Here is a 21,435-nt window from a genome sequence, read left to right as displayed (position 1 = left end):
ACTCTGAAATAGATCATACACTTGATGCTTATCCTAGAGGATATGAGATACAACTTAACTTTTGCTTGAATGACTCAGGATCACCACCATTAATATAAATTATTTAACTGGGCTGACACATGGCAAAGATCTCAGGAGCTATCGATGTACAAAGGGATTGCTTGCTTCTGCAATTGAAAAAATAAAATTTATTCTCTATTTAAACAAACAAAATGTCCTTCTATTGTGTGGGTGGCAAGCCACCCAGGTGCCAAGGCAAGAGACCGAGGGCACGAGCTGTTCCAGTATAATAAAATATATAAAATAAGAATAGTTATACTAGATATAGATAATAGATACGATTATATATGAATATCATTCATCATTAGTTTGTAGCAATTACTCTTTATTCCAATATTATAATAATCCTCACTCTATAATCATAACCTAGGAAAAACCGGGCCATTACAGAGATAGGAGCTGAAGGGACATAGTGAGAAGTGACCAGAAGGTTAAGAGTGCGAGCCTTGTGTTATGCCCGGACACGGCCACCAGAGGGCTCCTTGGTCTAGCGGGTAACACCAGCGTCTGGGAAGACGCCCGTTGCCAAGTGGACCGGGGTCTAGTGCTAGCGTCAGTGTCAAGGGAAAACACCCGCTACTTAGCAGACCGGGAAAGGGAATCTCCCTTTCCCTGGAGGAGTTTAGAGAAGACTCTACTCCTCCACCTCTCGTGGAGGGCCTGACATCATTCAGGCCCACTCGCAGTTATCTGGAGGCCTAACTGTCTCTCATTGATGCTGTGCTTCAGTGGTCACGCTCCTAGTCTGCTTTCATGTTCCATCCTGTACACCTGGCTCTGCCTTTTAGATGACAGTAGCAAAATGAGTGAAAGTACTAAAAGTCTCTGATATGCAGAAATAATGGTGTAAGCTGTCTCTCTCCCTCTGCCGTGGCTGCCAGGCAGGCAAGGGCCCCTTGTTGAGTGGACATGTGACCCACATGACCTTACCTATCACTGGAGATGGCTCACACTCCTTACCCTGCCCCTTTGTCTTGTATCCAATAAATATCAGTGCTGCTTGGCATTCGGGGCCACTACCGGTCTCCATGTCTTGGTGGTTGCGGTCCCCTGGGCCCAGCTGTCTTTTCTTTTATCTCTTTGTCTTGTGTATTTATTTCTATAATCTCTCTTCTCCACACATGGGGAGAAAAACCCACCAACCCTGTGGGGTTGGACCCTACATATGTGTAAGATGGATATTGGTGGCAGACATGAAGTGGATGAGGCCTTAAACTCAGACTCTAACAGCAGAGAGAGATGTGGTAAATAACTGTGAAACAAGGAGGAACGTGGATGGGTCAACAGGGATGTGGAAAGAGATTATGTGCAGTGTGAGGATGCATTTGGGGAGAGCTTATAAGGATTAGGATTTAGGATGTGGGGAGCATTTGGGATTCTTCCGTTCATAGGGATTCTTCCCTTATTAAATGCCCTCTCAAGGAAAGAGAGCAAACTACTTGAATAAAAGAAGAAGAAAGCAAAATATTAAAGCATGCCACTAGGATCTAGGGCTGATTTTATGACTCTCACCTCCCTGATTCAGTTCACCAGGTTAATCTGTCCCTGTTTCTTGTTCATGTACATTTTAGTCTTGACTCAGGATAAAAACTTTTCCAAATAGTGGAAGTTAGCATTACTTATGAAATGCAACATTCACAGCTTTAACCAAATCATGGCTTTCTAGTAGTTCCTAGGTTGTGATTATTACTGAAAAATAAGCTAACCAGAAATTTTTCCATTGAATTTTTAAAGCTCAAAATGAAATCTCCTTTTCAACAGAGGGTGCTGAAACAACCATATATCCATGTGCCAAATAATAAAATTGAATCCCTACCTCATACCATATATCAAATGGAATCTCCTTGACTTCCCTGGAGTTCATAAACTGTTCATTGATTATATTACTGATTTTCTACTTTCAAGAGAGTGGTCTACATTGGATATTTGTATCCCCAGAATAAAACGATCTTTTTTGTTTGTGTGTTTTTTGCACTGATTACAGAAACAGCAGCATTTGGATGGAAACACAACATGACACACCTTTCTCTACAGTCTTCCTAACCAAGTCTCCCCCAAGAGGACTCTTGTGTGTGTCATGGCTATTGATCATAATAAGCCAGAGTGGTTTCTGCTCCTGCATTTCCTCCTTGACTCCAAGGATAAAGTAGATCTTCAATTTCAAGACTTAATGTGGCTCTTGTACAATTCCAGCAGAATGACCACAGTGATCCAATTATGTCATCTTCAGATGAAAAACATGAATTTGGGCCAAACATCCACTAAGGCCTGAATTTTTGTTTTCATGATGTCACCATGTCAGTAGACATTGAGATCTGGAAAGAGTATGCTTTCATAGCTCTGGGAATTACTGACAGAAGAATAACGTTTAATTTGTTTGTTCTCTAAAGAGTATTGGGGGAATGTCAGAAGGAGAGGAAAGGAGGAGAGATCATTAGGGGAATGATTTATGGTGTGCTGAATCGAGTTGGAATTTCAGGCCTGATATCCATGTCTAGTCAGGAAGATTTCAAAGTTGGTAAGAGAAACTAGTTTGCTTCTGGGGTGAGTTTTCATTTTGTTTTGAAAGTTTTTGATTTCACCTTCTATGATTGTCCCCTTTAATCAAAGTAAAATAAGAAATAATATCATGGATCTGAAGGACATTGACAGTTTCTCATTCTCTGGTCCTGCCTGTCTCTCTCTCACTGGAGAGTCATCCTGGTAAAAATATATTATGCAGGGATGAATTTATCAGGTTGTTTAGAACCCAGTTTTTTCTTCTTCTTTTTGATGTCATTTTTTAACCACTGTCTTCTAGTCCTCAACAGAGGGACACAAAGCAGTTAAAACTGAGATAGGTCTGATTTTTAATTCCTCATAACTTTGATAAGAGGTAAATGGGGAAGTGAAACAAGCTGAGGAATAAACCAGATGGACTGCCAATGAGTTCATCAGACCCCTGTATGCAGCACTCTGAATCTGGCTAAGGAGCATCTTTATTGGCTTCCTTGTCAAGTATGACCGAGTAGGAACAGAAAGTCACTAAATGTTTTTAAGGAAGTTAGGTTGTGTTAACTGCAAAGCGTTTGTTCAGAGCATGATATGCAAGTTTGAGTTCAGAGCTGAACTGCTTGATAACAAGGGAGGATTGCATTACTGAAGAAACCAGTAATCTCCTATCTCCACCCTTTGCTCATGAAACATTTTATCTCATCTTGAAAATAAATGCTGAAATATTTTTTTAAATACAAATATGTTTTGGGGGGCACCAAATTACAAGGTTATTCATGCCCTCATGTCTCAGCCTGGACCTGAAGTGTCCCTCTAATTCATGAAAGGTAACTTTCACTGCTGGTGAAAGTGAATGCAAAGGCCGTGGAAGAGCTAAACATGGATTCCCATTTATTCAACAGGCTTTTCATGGCTTGAGTATGTGCCTGCCCCATACTGTGTGCCATGAAGAAGACAGACAAGTGAAAGGTTCAATGTCAGCCTTCGTGGAGCTTCCTGTGGTCAGGATACGAGGGTATCATAAAGCTGTCCCAAAACTTCAGAAATGAATCTGGACAACCACGTAAAAAATGTTGTCATTCTGGAATGTCAATCTGTCATTCTTTTATATAACTTTTCCAACACTGAGAAAAATCATCTAAAAAAAACTTGAAATGTAAACTTGAAAAGTATAGATCTATGTACAACTCTAAAACCTATAGATTAATGTACAAAGATGTCTGTGGTGTCACTACTTGAAACAGTGAAAGGTTTGAATCAACATAAGTGTCCAAGATCAGCAGCATGATTATGTAAATTATGGAATATACTGTAATAATAGGGCACCTTGAAGATGATGTTTCCAATGAGATTTTGAGGAAAACATGTTTGATATAACAGGAAGTATAAAAAGCGATGTATAAAATTGCCTTTATAGGATCATCTTAGCTATACGAAGTAACCTAGAGAAAGAAAAATATGCTGAAATGTTAACAATAGTTATCTATGGATTAGACTCTGGGGGATTGTCATTTAATCCTCTAGAGCCACAGGGTCCAACAGTCAGCCACAAGCTACACGTGGCTATATGAATTTCAGGCACAACACTAAACTAATTACCTGGATCCTTCTTGCATCCAAGTGGGTACATGTAACTTATGTGGACAGTGGGATGGGAACAGTTGGGATAGATACCACTTCTGGGCCTCATCAGAAAATGATCTACATAATATTCCATGCCCTTGCCTTCTCTGCTTTCTGTGTAGCTATGGGAGAAGGACTTTAAGATGGTAGAACCACTGGATAGACTGTGACAAACCCTGAGTTTCTGCTTGGAAGAGCCCATGGGAGCTGCCAGGATGGGAATATCTGCAGTGGAATTTGAGTAAAAAACCAAACCCTTGTTGGGCTACTCCAGTGGAATTTTGGGGTTTTTGGTAACATAGTAGCTAGCAACATTTACTCTGAAAAATAAAACAATAATTTGACCTTCTGTGTGAAAGTTGGTGACACAGCAGGCCTGGTTATCTAATCCTTGCATACCTCCAGGAGAGTCCAGAACCATGGTTGACCTTTGGCCAACCCCTATGAATGTGACCCTTGGGATGTTACAATTGATGACATTGGTTTGTACCCCAGAAGCGATAGGCCATGCTGTACCAACTTGTCAGGATCATTTGGCAAACTTTATAATGTCTACCTGGTATCTATGCTGTGGTTCTGAGATTCAGGCATCATGGCCGTTCGTGCAGCAGAAATGCGCCTACCAGACCAGCCCTCCCCAAAAGCCTCAGCCTCCAGTGGACTTCCCTGGACAGAGACCTCTCATGCATGTTCCCTGCAAGGGAGAAAGCACGTTCTGTGTGACTCATTAGGGAAGGAATTAGAGGCCTGCAGCTGACCACGCTGGGCTTCTCCTGATGCATTTCACTTTCCAGCTCCTTTTATCCCATATCCTGTGCTATAATAAACCTTAGCCATGAATGTAATCTGTGAGTACTCCTGAAACATTGAATTAGAGGATGGTCACAGGATGCCCAAAATAACCCCCACATAAGTTATTTCTCCAGGAATATAGAGAACATATCATCCAAAATAAGCATATGCTTTCTGCACAGCCCTTATATATCTTACCATCTGTTACTACCATCTGTTGACATTCTATCCTAGACATCAAACTCTTGTGAATTTGGCTGATGTGAGTCAATTCGTAAAAGCCTGATTGCAAAAGTCTCACCCTCTGGGCTGCAGAACTTAGAAGAGTTATTTGGAATTCTGTGACCCCTTGCAGTGGGTGATGCTCTTTCAGTGGCCAACCTGGATGGCATCTCTCCAATGTGTCTCTGACATGCATCACTTAGCCTGTAATAAGGTGGAGCAAGTCTAAGTACACTAAAGTAGGAGTTGGCAAGTTACGACCCATGGGCCAAATTTGGCCCACCAATTGTTTCTGCATAGTCCACTAGTGAGGAATGGTTTTTACATATTTAAATGGCTGGAACAAAAATCAAAAGAAGTGTAATATATCATGACATATAAAAATGATATAAAATTCAAACTTCAGTTTCTATTAGGAAAGTTGAATTGAAACAGACAAGCCCGTTTGGTTATTTGTTGTCTATGGCCATTTTTCTACTACAGCAGCGAAGCTGAAGAGCTGTATAAACATCCTCTGGCCCACAAAGCCTAAAATATTTAGTATTTGCCCCTTGACAGAAAAAGTTTGCTGGCCCCTGCTCTAAAGTCCTGAATGTCCCTGCAAGCCTGACTTAGGAAGGCCTTTGACAAGGAGAATTTGTTTTCCCCTCAATATTACGATTTCTACACCCCCTTTGCCCCGAGACAAAGACCCTGTGGCCAAGGCTGTTAAAACAGAGTCCACGTAGCCCTGGATTTCAGGAGAAGTCCTGGAGAAAACCACTTACGTAGGATCCGTAATCCACAGCCAGGGTCTGTAGAGCCCAGGGGAGACCGAGGCCAATCAGAATGTCAAACACGTTGCTCCCAATGGAGTTGGACACGGCCATGTCTCCCATCCCTGCAGCAACAAGAGGTCACTTAAGTGAGGGAACGGAACCCAGGAGAGTGCAGGGGCTCCACATAGGACTCTCCCAAACCTTTAATCTCACAGCCAGAGTGTGGTTCTGCAAGCTCACATATGTGCTTCTCTTTCAAGGCCATCACCCATGTGAAAGGATGACACCAATTATCAAGCATAGAAACACACGTTCTATTGAATGGTTGACCTTTACTTCAAACATGATCACTGATTGAATATAAGTGATTCAAAAAACCAAATACAGTGATATGCTTTGTGTCTGTGTCTCCACAAAATCTCATGTGGATTGTAGTCCTCAGTGTTGGAGGTGAGGTTTGGCGGGAGGTGATTGGATTATGGGGGTGGTTTCTTACGAGTGGTTTAGCACCATCCCCCATTGGTACCAGCTTTGTGACAGTGAGTGAGATCTCGTGAGATCTGGTTGTTTAAACGTGTGTAGCACCTCCCCCTACCCTCTTGCTCCTGACATGTAAGGCATGCCTGCTCCCCATTCACCTTCCACCATGACTGAAGTTTCCTGAGGCATCCCCAGAAGCTGAGCAGATGCTGCCATGCTTCCTGTACAGCCTGCAGAACCGTCAGCCAGTTAGAGCTCTTTTTTGATAAATTACTCAGCCTCAGGTATTTCTTTACAACAATGTGAGACACACTAATACAAATGATTTCAAGGATTCTGGAGATTCTGAGACATCCTTATGGAAAGAAATAAATTCAACCATTCTAGAAAGTGACTCCTGAGATAACACCTGCACACTGGGTCATCTTCCAACTGCCCTGCACTGTCTCTAGGCCTTCTTCAGAATAACTGAACAATAGTGTAGACAATAGTAGAGCTTCGTGAGGATGTCTATGGGACACTGGGCTAAGTTTTGTAGCTCAACACACATTTGTTTGAAACAAATGCCCTCCAGCATAAATCAGGCAGATGCATCAGAATGAGTGCTGCAGAAGGGTGTGACCATCTGGGGCATCTGTTTGGGAAAGTGAGCTGTGAGCCTGTGAGCTTGGCTTTGAAGGAGGGAAGGATCTGTCACACTCTGAAAACTGACCTCTGGGACCTGTCACTCAGAGGGCACTGCAGGTGGGTCAGCTTTAGGGATGGGATCTGTCCTCTCTAAGCCTCAATTTTCTTGTCCATAAAACGGGGGTATGATTATGCTTACTTCACAGAGCTGTTGTTTAAATCAAATAAGATACTGCATCTGCGATGCTTTACTCAGCAAAGGTTAGCTGTCAGTACATTTCCCACTACTTTGAATAATAGAAGGATGGTGATACAGCCTCCAGAAGAGGCTACGGGTGCTACCTGGAAATGTCTTTGTTTTCCTCAAGGATGGGACCTTCTGGATCATTTCTCTGTTCTTCTGATCCCAGGAAACCTTTCAACCAACATGGCATCACCCTCCCTCCTTCCAAACCTTGTTAATTGCCAGGTAGGTACCCCAGGTAGAGAGGCCCTCTCTTCCTTCCTTCCTTTGTTCCTTCCTTCCTTCCCTCTTTCCTTCCTTCACTCCCTCCCTCCCTCTTTTCTTCTCTTCTCTCTCCTTCCTTTCTCTTCTCCCTCCTGCCTTCCTTCCTTCCCTCCCTCCCTCCCTTCCTCCCTCCCTTCTTCCCTCCCTCTTTTCTTCCCTCCCTCCTTCCCCATTGCCACTGGAAGTCCCACCTTGTCTGGCCACAATGAGGCTGGCCATGCAGTCAGGCACGCTGGTCCCGGCAGCCAGGAAGGTGATCCCCATGATGACATCAGGAATCCCCAGGGTGTAACCAATGATTGTGACCTAGAAGGAGCAGGAAGAGATGGTGAGCTGAGGGTCACCTCAAGCCCCACCGGCCCAAGGTTCTTCTGATGGAGACTCACAACAGGGTACCGTCTGGGCTATCTCTGTGGGGTGCAATGTCGGCTCTCTGTATCAATACTATGTGGATGCCGGCTGGGGCTGCAGGTCAGGGGACGGTGCTATAATAGGACCCATGCTTTCCAACAAAACATTGGTCTTTTCACTTGTTCTTTTCAGGTGAGGTGGGTGGTTTGAGAAGAGAAAATAGAATTTCTTAATATTGGGACAGAATATTTGAACTACGGGTGGCTCTGAGGAATCCAGAAAGGATGAATGCTTTGCTTGGAATTTGAGTGTCCATGTCAGGGGGGATGCATAATGGGAATTTAGAAGAACTGCAAAGGGGCTGGATTTGACAGTATCCATACTTGTCAGAAAAGGCATAACTCTAAGGTTGGGCACAGTGGCTCATGCTTGTAATCCTATCACTTTGAGAAGCCAAGTTGAGAGGACTGCTTAAGTTCAAAAGTTCTAGACCAGCCTGAGCAACATAGTGAGACCTTGTCTCTACAAAAAATTTTAAAAATTAGCTGGGCATGGTGGTGTATGCCTGTGGTCCCAGCTCCTTGAGAGGCTGAGGCAGGAGGATGGCTTGAGCCCAGGAAGTTCAGGCTGCGATGAGCTGTGATAGTGCCATTGTACTCCAGCCTGGGCAACAGAGTGAGACCCTGTCTCAAAAAAAAAAAAAAAACAAAAGGACAAAGCCGTAACTAGCATTTCCTTTTCTCTGTTCCTTGAAGCTTGGTAACAATTTGCTGTCCTCGTCCATCTTCATCATAATAGCTTCTGGGGACCATTATCTTAAGTGAAACAGCTCAGACACAGAAAGTCAAACTCCACATGTTCTCACTCATAAGTGGGTGTTACGTAATGTGTACACTTGGACATGGGTGTGGGATGATAGGCAATGGAGCCTCAGAAGGGTCAGGCGCAGAAATGTTGTGTTTCTGCATCTCATTTTCCTCCCTGGAGACTGAAAGTCAGGAAGGCCAGAGGCCACCCCAGTTTAAATTCAGCACAGAATGAAGTGGGGTGGGTGATGACAAATTACTTTAACGGGTACAAGGCACATTATCTCAGTCATGGATACATTAAAGTCAGGACTTCGTCACTTCCATCACACAATATGTCCATGTAACAAATTGCACTTGTACCGCTTAAACTTATGCAAATATAGAAAAGGCAAACGTAAGCATGCTTAAAAAAACAAAAGCAGTTGATGAGGCAGATGATGAGGGAGCTGGTGGCAAAAAAAGAGGTAACTGGAAAAAGAGACATATTCCCTGCACGTGGGCCCAAGAAGAAGATAACTCACAAGAGTTGAAACTGTTAGATCATTTTAGGATGCCACTTTCCATAAAACTACAGGAAATGCAAACCACATGTTGTGAGGAGCACATTCTTCTCACAGTTCCTCCTGGGCCAGCCCTTGAGAGACACCTACACCCGGAACCCTGACTTCACTCCAAAGGCCATAATCCCTCCTTCCCTGTTCAAAGACTGGGGGGATGTGAGTGAAATCCATACAGATGCCTGCCTTGCCTCCTTTCAAACCAGAGAATGCAGCTCATTTCTGTTCAGTACTGAGCAGAACTGAACAGAATTGAACCTGGGGTGGCCACAGGGCTTTCTGACTTCCAGTCTCCAGGGAGGAAAGTGAGCTGCAGAAACACACGCTGTTTCTATTTTGTTGCTTTGAAGCAAATGGAGCTACCGGCATCCTGGTCAAACCTTGTTTTTCCTTTTTAACCCTCAGTTCAGTCCCTGTAGGAATCTGGTTTGGCTCAGCCAGGCTTGGCCTCTGGCTCATCATTTTCATGATCATATTTGTGGCTTGGTCTGGAGTTCAGGGGAGCAGACTGCTCAGGTGGCTGGGACCAGGTCTCCGGCTTCTCCTAGTTTTCTCCCTTAGTCCTGGGCATCGATTGGGACTTACTAGAACCTCCGCTGGAGGGAAAGGAAGCAAACAGAAGGAGGTTGAACCTCAGATGAGTCAGGTCAGTTAGACTGCTGGTTAGGGGACTGCACAGAAAATCACATAGCACCTTAAGGTCAGGGACAGCCAACACTGTCCCCCAAACCCAGATAAGAGGTGGCACTTGGTACATATGTCAGATAAAAACATTAGTGAATGCAGGATGAGGGAGAAACCCCTGGCTATAAACCTTGGGTTTTAAAAAAATGTTTGTGATATTGAGGAAAGAGAATATTATGAATTAGTTGTGTCAGGTTTACCAATTTGCAATCCATGTAACAAAATTTTTCTGGGTATTTTTGGTCCTACCAAAATACCTTTTTCAGAACCTTCTTTTTAGCTCTTGAGTTTAATTCTCCAGATTTATATTGCATTTCTGTCCAACACTCAAGGCAAGATTAATTTGGATTTGCATCATTTTGCCATGCCTTTTAATTTCTGGCCAATTCTAATGATTTGGAATTGCTCCCCCGTTAAAAAGTATAGCCATAAATGGGCAATGCATTCTGGAAGGCTGCGTTTCCTCAAATGGCTTTGTTAATGTCAAAGCCACTGAATCAATGTCAATCAACTAATGTCAGTGAATGTCAATCGACCAATGTGAATCACTGACTCATTATTTTAGCCTCAGAAGGGACCCTTGAGTGATCACCTAATGCAATGCCTCATTGTCTGGTTGAAGAAACTAAGTTGCTGATAGGGATTGATCACCATTTCCCAATTCTTCATGCCTTTCCTCCATGTCCTTTGCCCTGAGACATGGCTGTTCTTCCCACTGGAGCAGGTGGAGTACATTTCCCCCATGCCATTGATGTGGGGCTTGGCCAGTAAAATGTGAGTGGACGTGATGGTAAGTCAGGGCCAGGAGAAGACCAGGGAGGCATCTCGTGTTTTCATGTACTCTCTTGCATTCTAATGATGCACTGTGAGAAGAGAATATCCCAGGTAGCTAGTCTCTAGTACAAAGAAAATGAGCAGACATGTGGAGTAGACATGGACCCCACCTGCTGCCTGAATCAAACACAACCACCCTGAAGCCTGAGAGACAGTTGCATAGCAAGTCCCAGCTAAGATTGATAAATCTACAGTCAACCTGAAGAGGTGTGAGCAGGAGAATCGATGCCTGCAATTCTAAACTACTAAGTTTAGGAGTGGTTCGTTGTGCAGCTTATTGTAGCAATAGCTGACTGGTACAGTTATAGGCCGAAACCCTGACTCTTATTCCCTTCTTTTTCCTCTAAAGAGGTTTAACAGTGCCATGGGGTCCCAACTGCACTCACCATCCACACCATCATGTAGGAGAAGGCTGCGATCCACAGCGTGGAGGAAGCAAACGTCACCATGAACCATTTCTCCCAGCGCGGCTTGTTGCAGTTGGGTACAGTGAAGTATAAGACGAAACTCAGTGGCCAGGTGAACGCCCATTTCACTGTTTCCAGTTTACCCGCTGGAAAAATGAAAACGGCCAAAAAGAAATAAAAAGAAAAAAATAATAAAGAACCCCAGTTAGCTTTATTTCCCTGCACTGCCAAGTGTCTGTACTGCTTTCCCCAGAATTAAACCTTATTATATTGCTCTTTTCCTAAAACATTCAAATGACTTTCCATCACCAACGAAACCTGACATACAACACCAAGCAGAATTAAAAAAAAAATTATCCACTGCCCACCTGTTAGTTAGGTCTCCGAAATGAGAGGGTGAATCACTTCTTAGTAACACCGGACTTGGGGGATGGTTTGGCAGATGGCCAGGTGGGAAAAAAGAGGAGGATACTCAGGACAAAAAAGAGGCGGAATGTGTGTAGGTGTAGGGGGTCGAAATGGGGGTGGGGAGCTAGGAAGACCACCAGTGGGCTTCTGTTTTCCACGTTTTCGCCCAATAATACAGCGTCAGCGGACGCAGCGCCACCTGGTGGAATTTCTCAGCATGGTCTGTCAGCGGGCCGGAATCTTCAAAGAGGATTTGAAGGCTCTGCCTAGACTTGTATTACTGTCCTGATTAACTGCTAATTCACCTCTAGGAAGAAATATGCATACATATTTCCATGTACTCCTCAATGCAATCCAGATACGCAGTGTCTCTACCTTCCAGAAAGTTTCCCGTGCCTCTTTCTAGTCAACTCCTCACCCTCTACCACCATAGATACTGTTTTAACTGTTTTCCAACTTCAAATAAAACCATATAGGATGTTTTCGTGCCTACCTTCTTCTGTTCAGCCTAATGTGATTGAGATTCATTCATGTTGCGTGATCCATTCCTTTTAATTGCTGTGTAGTATTCCATCCTATGAGTGTGCTACGATTTGTTATCCATACGGCGGTGGGTGAGCATTTGTTTGTTGCCAGTGTGAGGGTATTACAAGGCAGATGACTGCGAACACTGTTGTACAAGTCTTTTTGTGGGCATGTTTCATCTCTCTTGGATGAAGACCCAGGAGAATTGCTGAGTCATAGGGTGGGTATTTATTTAACTTTATAAGAAACTGCTAGTTTTCCAAAATGACTGAACCATTTTATATTCCCACCAGAGTTAAGGGGGAATTTTTATAACATTTAAACAGTAATTAAATGTTTAATAAAATGTATTTTAAAATTTTAGACCAGTATCCAGTATTTGTTTCATATATCCTACCAATCTCCCAATAGTTTCTAAAAACTGCATAGATAGAACAATTATCTAACATTATTTCGGGCACCCTCTGGCCTCTCTTAAATGGCCGAGGCACAGTGTCTATGGGAGGCAGAGGGGTTTCTCATCAGATGGTGCTGGGCTCTGGTCCCTGCTCTGTGGCTGATGAGCTGAATGACTCCGTTATTTAAATTTTTTACACCTCAGTTTCTTCATCTATGAAAATGTGTATACAGCAGCACTGAGCTGACAGAGTTGCTTGGAGAATTAAATAAGATGATATTAGGACGACGGCTGGGACAACATGAGCTTGCAAGTTGTTCCAGTCAAAATCCTGGGAGTCATTCTTGATTCTTCCCTTTCTTGTATCACCCACAGCCAACCCTGGCAACCTGACAGGGTATTCCCACCATCTCACTATTCCCACAGCCTCTGCTGGGGCCAGGTTCACCAAGCCTGGCTGACAACCTGGCTTCCTAAGGGGACTACTGCTCCAATGCCTGTCCTATCTCCATCTGTTTGCTACCAGTAGCCAGAGGAAAGAGTCTCAAAAATCAAATTGTTCTAGAACCTTCCATTGGTCTCCACTGCCCTTAGAGTAAAACCAGGTCTCCCCACCATGGTCTGTAAGGCACTGCCTGATTTTGCCCCAACTGCCACTCTCCCTGCTCACGTACTCCCTGGTCTTGGCTTGCTTTCTGTCCTCAGACACTCCAACCCTTTTCCTGCCTCAAGGCCTTTGCCCTCACAGGTCTTCTTCCTGGATCTTCTCATGGCAGAGTCTGCCCTGTCACGCAGACCACTTCGCTGCTCAAATGTCATCGGGCCCTCAGATAAATCTAAATATAACCCTTATCATCTCAGTCCTGCTTTTCTATACTCCTTTTTATTTGTTTCATCCAAATATTTCCTGTCTTAAACCATCAGGGTTGTTTGTTTCTTAATTTATTTTCGGTCTCCATCAAATTAGAACAAAGTCTATGAGAACAGGGGTCTTCTCACTTGTTTAGCACCTGATTTTGAAAGGCAGGAATAGTCCTGAGCTTATATCACATTTTCAGTAAATAGTAATAACAATTGTAGTAATAATGTTATTATGAACAATTTAATCAGACAGACCAAAGAAAATTACTTGTTTTTGAGAATCTAAGGCTATCCAAAATACAAGTACAGAGTAAAGCAAGCAAACAAAAAAGTACTAAGAAAGGAGAAGTATTTTCCTATTAGCCGCTATGAATCTTGTTAGATTTAAGATTTGGAGATGGTTAAGTGAATGATGAGAACATAGAGACTGTGCTTGCTTTGTAAACCAGGAAGCCTGGCTGAGAGTTGTTTGGAGACGGGCTTCCAAATGTTGCAGAATCCAGGATATGGGCAGCTCTTTGGATCCCACATGCATCCTGGAATTCTGCACATTCCTAAATCCTGCAATGTGCTGATAAGGCATTTACCCATGTGGAACTCCTAGAATCTCCTCAATGGCCTTCCATATGGCTGATGCCCTCACACGGACAGAGAGACTTAGTTTAGTTTAAAATGCACACCCAATCAAAGATGACAAAGAAACACATGAAGAGGAGGAGAAATAATCCCAACTTGACTCTTACATTTTTCAGAAAACAAATAAATAGAGGGAAGAAAAAATGAAGTCAGAACTTACAAGTGCAAGAGCTTGGAAAATGATATTGATTAGACAAAGTTGCAAGAAGTGTGAGTGCCAGCGAATATTGAGTTCTTATCAACTGTTTTAAAAATTTCTGACTGGACACTGGGAGGGCATTATATCTGGAAAATGTCATTTTCAATGATATATATGCTTGCTTTAAGTTATTGCCCCTTTGTAACAACAACCACCTTAAAACTAGAAATTTAATGAGCATTATCTGAATCATATATTTAAAAGTAAAACAGCAAATATAACAAATATAAGGTACAAATATAAGGTGTCTTTTAAAAATGATTTTGAGGAGCAAAGACAGTCAAATAATGATTACCCACATTTTAGCTGGTCTTAATTTTCCTTCTGTTTTTTTTTTTTTTTTTTTTTGGAGACAGAGTCTCACTCTTTTGCCCAGGCTGGAGTGCAGTGGCGTGATCTCAGCTTACTGCAACCTTCGCCTCCCAGGTTCAAGTGATTCTCCTGCCTCAGTCTCCCGAGTAGCTGGGATTACAGGCGTGTGCCACCATGCCTGGCTAACTTTTGTATTTTTAGTAGAGACGGGGTTTCGCCATGTTGGCCAGACTGGTCTTGAACTCCTGAACTCAGGTGATCCGCATCCTCCCTTTGCCTCCCAAAGTTCTGGGATTACAGGCGTGAGCCACCGCTCCCAGCCCTTAATTTCCATTTCTGAATAAAGGGGTTAAAAAGGTTTCCTTTCCTCCTTGAGTCAACAACATATCTGGACATTTTTTCCATCTTCTGCTCTATTACCATTGGGTCAAAATAGAGCAGCAAAGGGGATAGGTTTACTCTTCATTCATTCATTTAATACATATTTGTTGAATGCCCTCTATGGCATTTTGTGCCGGCCGACTGCTGCAGGTGCTGGGGGTACAGCAATGAATTAAGGGAAAAAACTTCCCTGCACATGGACCTGATGTGCTGGTGATTACCTGATTTCACAAAAGTCAGCCAGCAACTGAGAGCTGAAGCCAGGGGCCTGAGCCGGGCCCATAAGCATGATAGTATCCCTTTGGGTTGGACTTGGCTTTAGCAAGCAAAAAGATTTGTTTCTAAATTATGTTCCTCAGTCAGCTTTAAGAAAGCTGAATTCTATCAGAGAGAGAAAAAGTTATTGCACAGTATTTTAGACCTAGACTTAAATACATGCATTTGTTCCGATAATATAGGCAATAAAAATGCACACTGTTTTAAGGTAAAAAATATAGAAAAATATAATTTTGCTTTGCAAAACCTACTTGTATTTTGGTGTATTTCCTTCTAGTTTTTCTTTCCCATGGAAATGTGTTTACCTATATACACAAGAAAAGGTTTCTTTTGCTGTCTGTCAACCATAAGGCTTTCTTCACCCAAGAGATAACAACAGCTGCACGTTTATATGCATGTATGTGCATATACCAAGTGTAGGAGTATATAATATATATTATGTGCATATAACCTATAATATAGTATATACATATATAAACATAAATATATTAATATCTGTGCATATATTATACATGTATACAATATATTGAGTGTATACAGTATACATGCGCGTGTTAATATGTTATATTAATCTTGAATTGCACACTGTACATATATGTACATATACGAACTCACAAACAGTATTCACATACTCCTAAATAATTACTTTCTTGGTAATCATCATACTCACTCTGGTCAAGTCCTGAGAGAAGAAAGCACTGTGGCTGGGTGCTGGAAACACAGGGTACTCACGCCTTGCAGGACGACTATGAATGACTATGAGAGAGAAACATGTCCTCATCGTGTGGGTGGACCCTTTTCAGGCCACAGGAACTTGACTTGATAGGAACCCATCTTGGGGCTCCCAGAACTGACTCCCTGGCTTCTGGATGCCCTCTGCTGGCCAGAAGCACCCCTCAGGCTTCTCACCCGTAAGCAGAGGCCTGTCTGCCCCTGCAAGGGGCCTGGCTGGGCATTCAGTCCCCTTGCCTTAAAATGGAGTTCCTAATTCTGGGCCTGGGATTCCTTAGCAGCTGGTAGAGGGGAAGAGACAGTTGTAATTGGGGGAGTTCACTCTCTTCAAAGGCAGACTCGGGCTCTGAATCAGGCTTTCGTGCATCTTAGAAGAACTGGGATGATCGCTGAGTGCCTCTAGGTCTCTAGCCCCTCGGTGCTCCAAGTGCGGCACACAGACCAGCAGCGCCAGTGTCGCAGGATGCGGGGGGTTCTTGATTAGCAATGCAGACTCGGGCCTCACCCTAGACCTCCTGAATCAGAATGTGCATTTCATTAAGGAAGCCCAGGTGATAAGGGCTGGTAGAGAAGAACTTGGAATTCTGCTTTCTATCTTGGCAGCTGGGGGTCCTTGAAAGACATGGAGACCCCAACGGGATGGTATGACCACACAGAATATCATCTCCTCTCTCTTGCCTGTGCTTCAAGAAGGACATGGGAGGGGATGTGGGGTTCCTGAGCCTCAGGTGCAACATTTGTTGGGGTGAGATGCCTGCAGCCATGTCTCCTAATACACAGGAGCCCAGAAGGTGTGGCTGGAAGGTCTGAGGCCTCCATCATCTGCAACCTAATCACAGTGAGACAGAGGGTTGGGAGCAGGAGTTTCAAAGACCTTGAAACCGCACGGTGAGCTCTCATCCAGAAGAGAAATATGGAACCAAGGATCTGAAGGGGGCGCTGGGTCCCAGTCAGTAACGAGGCCCAGGCACTGTGCCAGACTTGGCCTCATCTCACGCACGCATCTTTCATTGTCCCCTGGAGGGGTGCACTTGGGGATTCTGGGCTCCCAAGATGCTAACATAGAACTTGGCCACTTACAGACCTTCCACTGGCTCGACTATTTCTTTAATTAGTGAAAGAGTTTAGCAAAATAAGCATTACTGGAGCTTGGTTATGGCCAGCCAATGGTGGACTCTGAAAGCAGGGGCTGAGTAGGTGGAATTCTAGACATGGGTCCCTAAGATTCTCAGGGTCTGTGAGTGGGATGAGCTATCAGCTTTGTGACTCTGCTGTGCTGTATGGCACAGTTGACCTTTAGGTAGAGAGATTGTGCAGGTACCTGATCTAGTTGCAAAGAGTTCTCAAAAGTAAAAGGGGAGCCAGAGAGATTAGGAATGATGGTGGGAAGAGGTCCACACATCCAGGTGAAGGTGGAGGGGCTCCATGGCTTTTAGGAACAGTGGGACATCCCCAGCTGACAGCCATCAAGGAGCTATACAGCCACAGTGAACTGGTGCCTGGTAATGATTTCTCCCAGGGCCTCTGCAAAGGAATGGAGCCCTGGCTACACCTTCATTATGGCCTGTGAGACTAAGAATCCAGCTGGACTTCTGACCTACAGAACTGTAAGGTAATCAGTGGGTCTTGTTTTGAGCTGCAAAATATGTGGTATTTTGTTAGGCGGCAACAGAAAATGAATGGAAGGGTTTAAAAGGGAGGAAAGAGTGTTTTTTGTCATTTAATTCTTAAGATGTTTCTGTCTTGGTTGATGGGAAAGGTTGCCAAGAAATATATCCGATGGTGGCAAAATGGATAAAGGACGAGTGTACATTTTTTCTATGAAGATAATGTACTAACAAGTGATGATTCAGCTTTGGGTGGGAGGTGAGGGAATGGGGGATTATAGGAATGTGGATGAATATTTTCTGATTCGTTTTGGTAAGTTCTTGATGAGGTTGACATCTTGGGTGCCCTGAGTGGGCACAGGGCAGCTCTGATTGAAGTTTTACTTGCTGTCCTCTGGACAGAAAGGAGCTCCCCTGGAGCACAGCAAGACCCTGCATCTGAAATTAACACTGGACTCTGACGCTCGGCACCATGTCCTACCACTAAATGGGCTTTCAAGTGGATCAAACGTTTCCTCAGATAATCCTGCACATTCAAACATCCCAAAGAGGTTGCTGCACATGTATACTGAGCCTCACACACTTGACAGTCAATGTGAATCAGACTAGTGTACTCTTCCCTGAAACAGCCAGAAGCTTCTGGAAGGTCCAGCAAATAGGCAGAATTCTTTGGGCTTGGTCCAACTGCTCCGATAATGGGTGGGGTGGGGTGAAACAGTTTCTGGAGCAACCAAGTCCTTGTTGGAGGCAGCAGTTGGGAGAGGAGGACACTGCCCTGGCGACTGAGGTCCTGAAAGCTTCTTCAGGGCTTGGCGTCCACCAGGGCTGACCTTGGCAGGACAGCTCTCCTGGTGAGGTACAATGGGATGGGTGGAGGTGAGTGATGTGCCTCTCCTTTTGTGCACCAAACTGCCTTGCCCACAAGGGTCATGGGCATGTCCTCCTTCATACCAAAAATTCCTGCAGAACAGCTAAGTAAGATAAGACCATCCCCTGAAACCAGCCCAACTGTCCCATAGAACTGATGTTTATAGTTTCTTTTGAATTAATATAAAAACTGACTCTCAGCTTTAAAACTTGAGAAACGTTCATTTGTCTTCTCTGAGCTCTTTTCTCAGGAAATGGACCATTAGGCCTCCCAGATGGCATTAAGGAACTGAAACTCACCAGATCGTTGTGTCTGGACAATGAGGAGTCAGATCTCTCCTTCATCGTGATGCCTGATGGACTGCCTACTTCCTGCGGAGCAACTCCTCTTCCTTACTTCTCCCTAATTCCTATTTGCCGGAAGGTAGCTACATTCCTTCCCTGCTATATAAATCCCCAATTGCAGTTGCTCAGTGAGATGGATTTGAGACTGATCTCCTATATCCTCGGCTGCAGCACCTGATTACAGCCTTTTTCCCTGGCAATATTCGTTGTCTCAGTGACTGGCTTTCTGTGCACTGATGAGCAGGACCTAGACCAAATCCCTGGCATTTCAGTAACACTTGCACAAAACACAGCTGATTAAAGAGCTCACATTTCAACCAATGATCATGGACCCCCATCTTGGCCGTCTTTGAACTTCTACAACAAAGTCCTGCCCAAAGAAGACTTGATATACATATTCTCATGTTCATACAGAGATTTTAAAAAATTGAATGGTAAAAAGATCATTCAAGTCAGGGGCATCTACTCAGTGGCTCAAAATAGCTCCCAACCCCAACCCAGACATAGAACCTCTTACAGGGGGGGTCGAATGGCGTGTATGGTCCTTCATCATCATCTTCGTCCTCCTCTTCCTCCTCGTCATTCTCATTGTCCTCATTTTCATTCTCTGTTTCGTTGCCAGCCTCAGCCACAACATCGTCCCTCCGTGTCCCATTCACGCCCCTGTCTGGGGCACTGCTGGGCCCTGTCCCATTCTCCACAGTGTGCTTAATTGGGATTTTGATGGCCACCTCGGATTCCCCGTTGGTATAAGCCCTGCTGTTTATCAATCTTTGTCTCTGGAAAGAGAAAGGTGCACTCTTACCACAGTCAGCGGGATTGCAAATACCTTACACTCAGAACACGAACTGTTGGGATTTTTTCCTGGCAGCTGACGAGATGCTTCCAGAAGACCCTGGAGTCAAGTTTTAAGGGGCCTCTCAATGTGATAACCAACTCCAGACAACGTCCTTCTGGGAGGAAAGATTAATTTTTGCAAATTTGAATTTGCAAATTAGAATTTGCAAATCCCTTTAGAGGAAAATTCTTGTGTCTGGGATGTGCAGTTCCTTGATACTCTGTGTACTGTGGTGTCATCTTTCTTCCCCAGACTGCAGGAGTTCCTGGGTCCCTATGTGAGAAAGCTGAACAACTGTGTTTGGACTAGTGTATCAACAAGGCTACACTCCAGAAAAGGAATGCACAGCAAAATTCAAGTTAGGGACTCTGTATTACTTTAAACTAAGGTAACTCTTAGTTAGCAACAATTTCTGTGCAAGTTTACGTCAGGGAGTTTTATTCAAATGGAACAATAGAAGAAAAATGTGGGTGAAAGGGAGAAGGAACAGGGGAGTTTTCTATATAAATGGGAATTAGTCCATGTCTCAACACGTGGAGGGAATAGCAAGGGCCAGATACACAGCTGGTCCAGGGAACTAAGATTGGGAAATGGCTGAGGGATGCTGCGGTGTTCAACTTTGAGTTAGGTGCTTCTTCTTTCAAACAAGAAACGTTCTCTCTTTCCCAGAGTTTCCCACCCCTGTCCAGTGTCAGTGGACAGTGCTTTCCAAGGTACCTCATTGATCAACATGCGACTGGCCATGGAGAGCCGGGTCTTGGGGGGAAAGTGGCTGGTGATCATGATTCGAAGGCCAGCCTCAGAGAAGGAAAGCTGGTGTGGGTAGGCCGACAGCAGCTCGTCCACCATGATCACTGATGCTTTGCGGTGGAAATTTGCTAGGGAAATGGAAAACATAAGGTAAAATAACATTGAGGCCAGGAACAGGAAAGAGGCATTCATTTATTCTTCCTTCCCTTCCTTTCTCTTCCTCCCTACTTTCCTCCCATCCATTCACCCATCCATCCATCCATCCATCCATCCATCGATCCATTCATCCACTCTTCTTTCCTTATTTCTTCCTTCCTTCCACCGATCAATCCATTCATTCTTCTTTCCATCCATCCAACTCACCTATCCACCCATCCATCCACTCTTCTTTCCTTATTCCTTCTTTCCTTCCTTCTTTCCATTCATCCAGCCAGCCAGGAAGGGTTGCAGTGAGCAAATTTTGAACAAGTCAAAATCTCCTTTCCATGGGTGTTAACGTTAAATCTTTTGAAAGGACTTGAAACAATTTAAGCATCATTCATTGACATGGTAAGAATTAATGATACCATAAGAGAATTCCTCCTTGTCCTCAAAGGATTCTTTTCCCACCACTCAGATCTGGGGCACAGAGAAGACTCTAAGAACTTTGTACTCTATATGTCCTTCAAATGTCAGCAATATTCATCCTGAGCTGTTAAATGCTACTGGATTAACGTTAGTGCAGTTCTGCATTGGGGGACATGGTGGTGAAATGTACACATTCCCTCAGTGCAGTCTATGAGCAGAGCTGACAAGGGGTGGGTGAGTTGTTCATGTTACAGAGAACCGAGGTCAGAAGGGTGCTTGGGACAAATCCTGTGTGATAATTCACCAGAAGGCCTAAAAAAATGTGGCACGAAGGGTCCAGCTCCCTCTCTGTGAATGAGCAGTATATGCACACAGCTCAAGGGTACTTGGCTGCAGCCTCTTGTAGTACTAGCTCCTGTTTTCCAAGCCACTAAAGCATGAAAGGATCTCTGGAAACACTGGCTAATCCTAGGTAGCTCTCTTTGGCATAGTTCTTTTATGGTTCTAAACTACCCAGAAGAGAATAAAC

The 21,435-nt window shown here is 43.9% G+C and overlaps 1 protein-coding gene across 2 annotated transcripts in view; it reads right to left on the bottom strand.

Moving 5' to 3' along the window:
* The window catches only part of SLC24A3 (solute carrier family 24 (sodium/potassium/calcium exchanger), member 3), a 453,583-nt gene that overhangs the window by 20,966 nt on the left and 411,182 nt on the right, over nt 1-21,435 (bottom strand). For both annotated transcript variants that reach the window (XM_011979523.1, XM_011979522.1), the window contains exons 10-14: nt 20,307-20,467; nt 19,269-19,530; nt 11,185-11,351; nt 7,755-7,869; nt 5,958-6,070 (exon numbers count right to left, since the gene is read on the bottom strand). In XM_011979523.1, coding sequence (XP_011834913.1) covers nt 5,958-6,070; nt 7,755-7,869; nt 11,185-11,351; nt 19,269-19,530; nt 20,307-20,467 — 818 coding nt within the window. The remainder of the gene's footprint in view (nt 1-5,957; nt 6,071-7,754; nt 7,870-11,184; nt 11,352-19,268; nt 19,531-20,306; nt 20,468-21,435) is intronic.

The sequence above is a fragment of the Mandrillus leucophaeus genome, unplaced genomic scaffold, assembly GCF_000951045.1.
Source record: "Mandrillus leucophaeus isolate KB7577 unplaced genomic scaffold, Mleu.le_1.0 Scaffold202, whole genome shotgun sequence".
In the NCBI taxonomy this organism is placed as follows: domain Eukaryota; kingdom Metazoa; phylum Chordata; class Mammalia; order Primates; family Cercopithecidae; genus Mandrillus; species Mandrillus leucophaeus.
The sequence above is the reverse complement of the archived record's forward strand: the minus strand, read 5'-3'. Positions and strand labels throughout refer to the sequence as shown.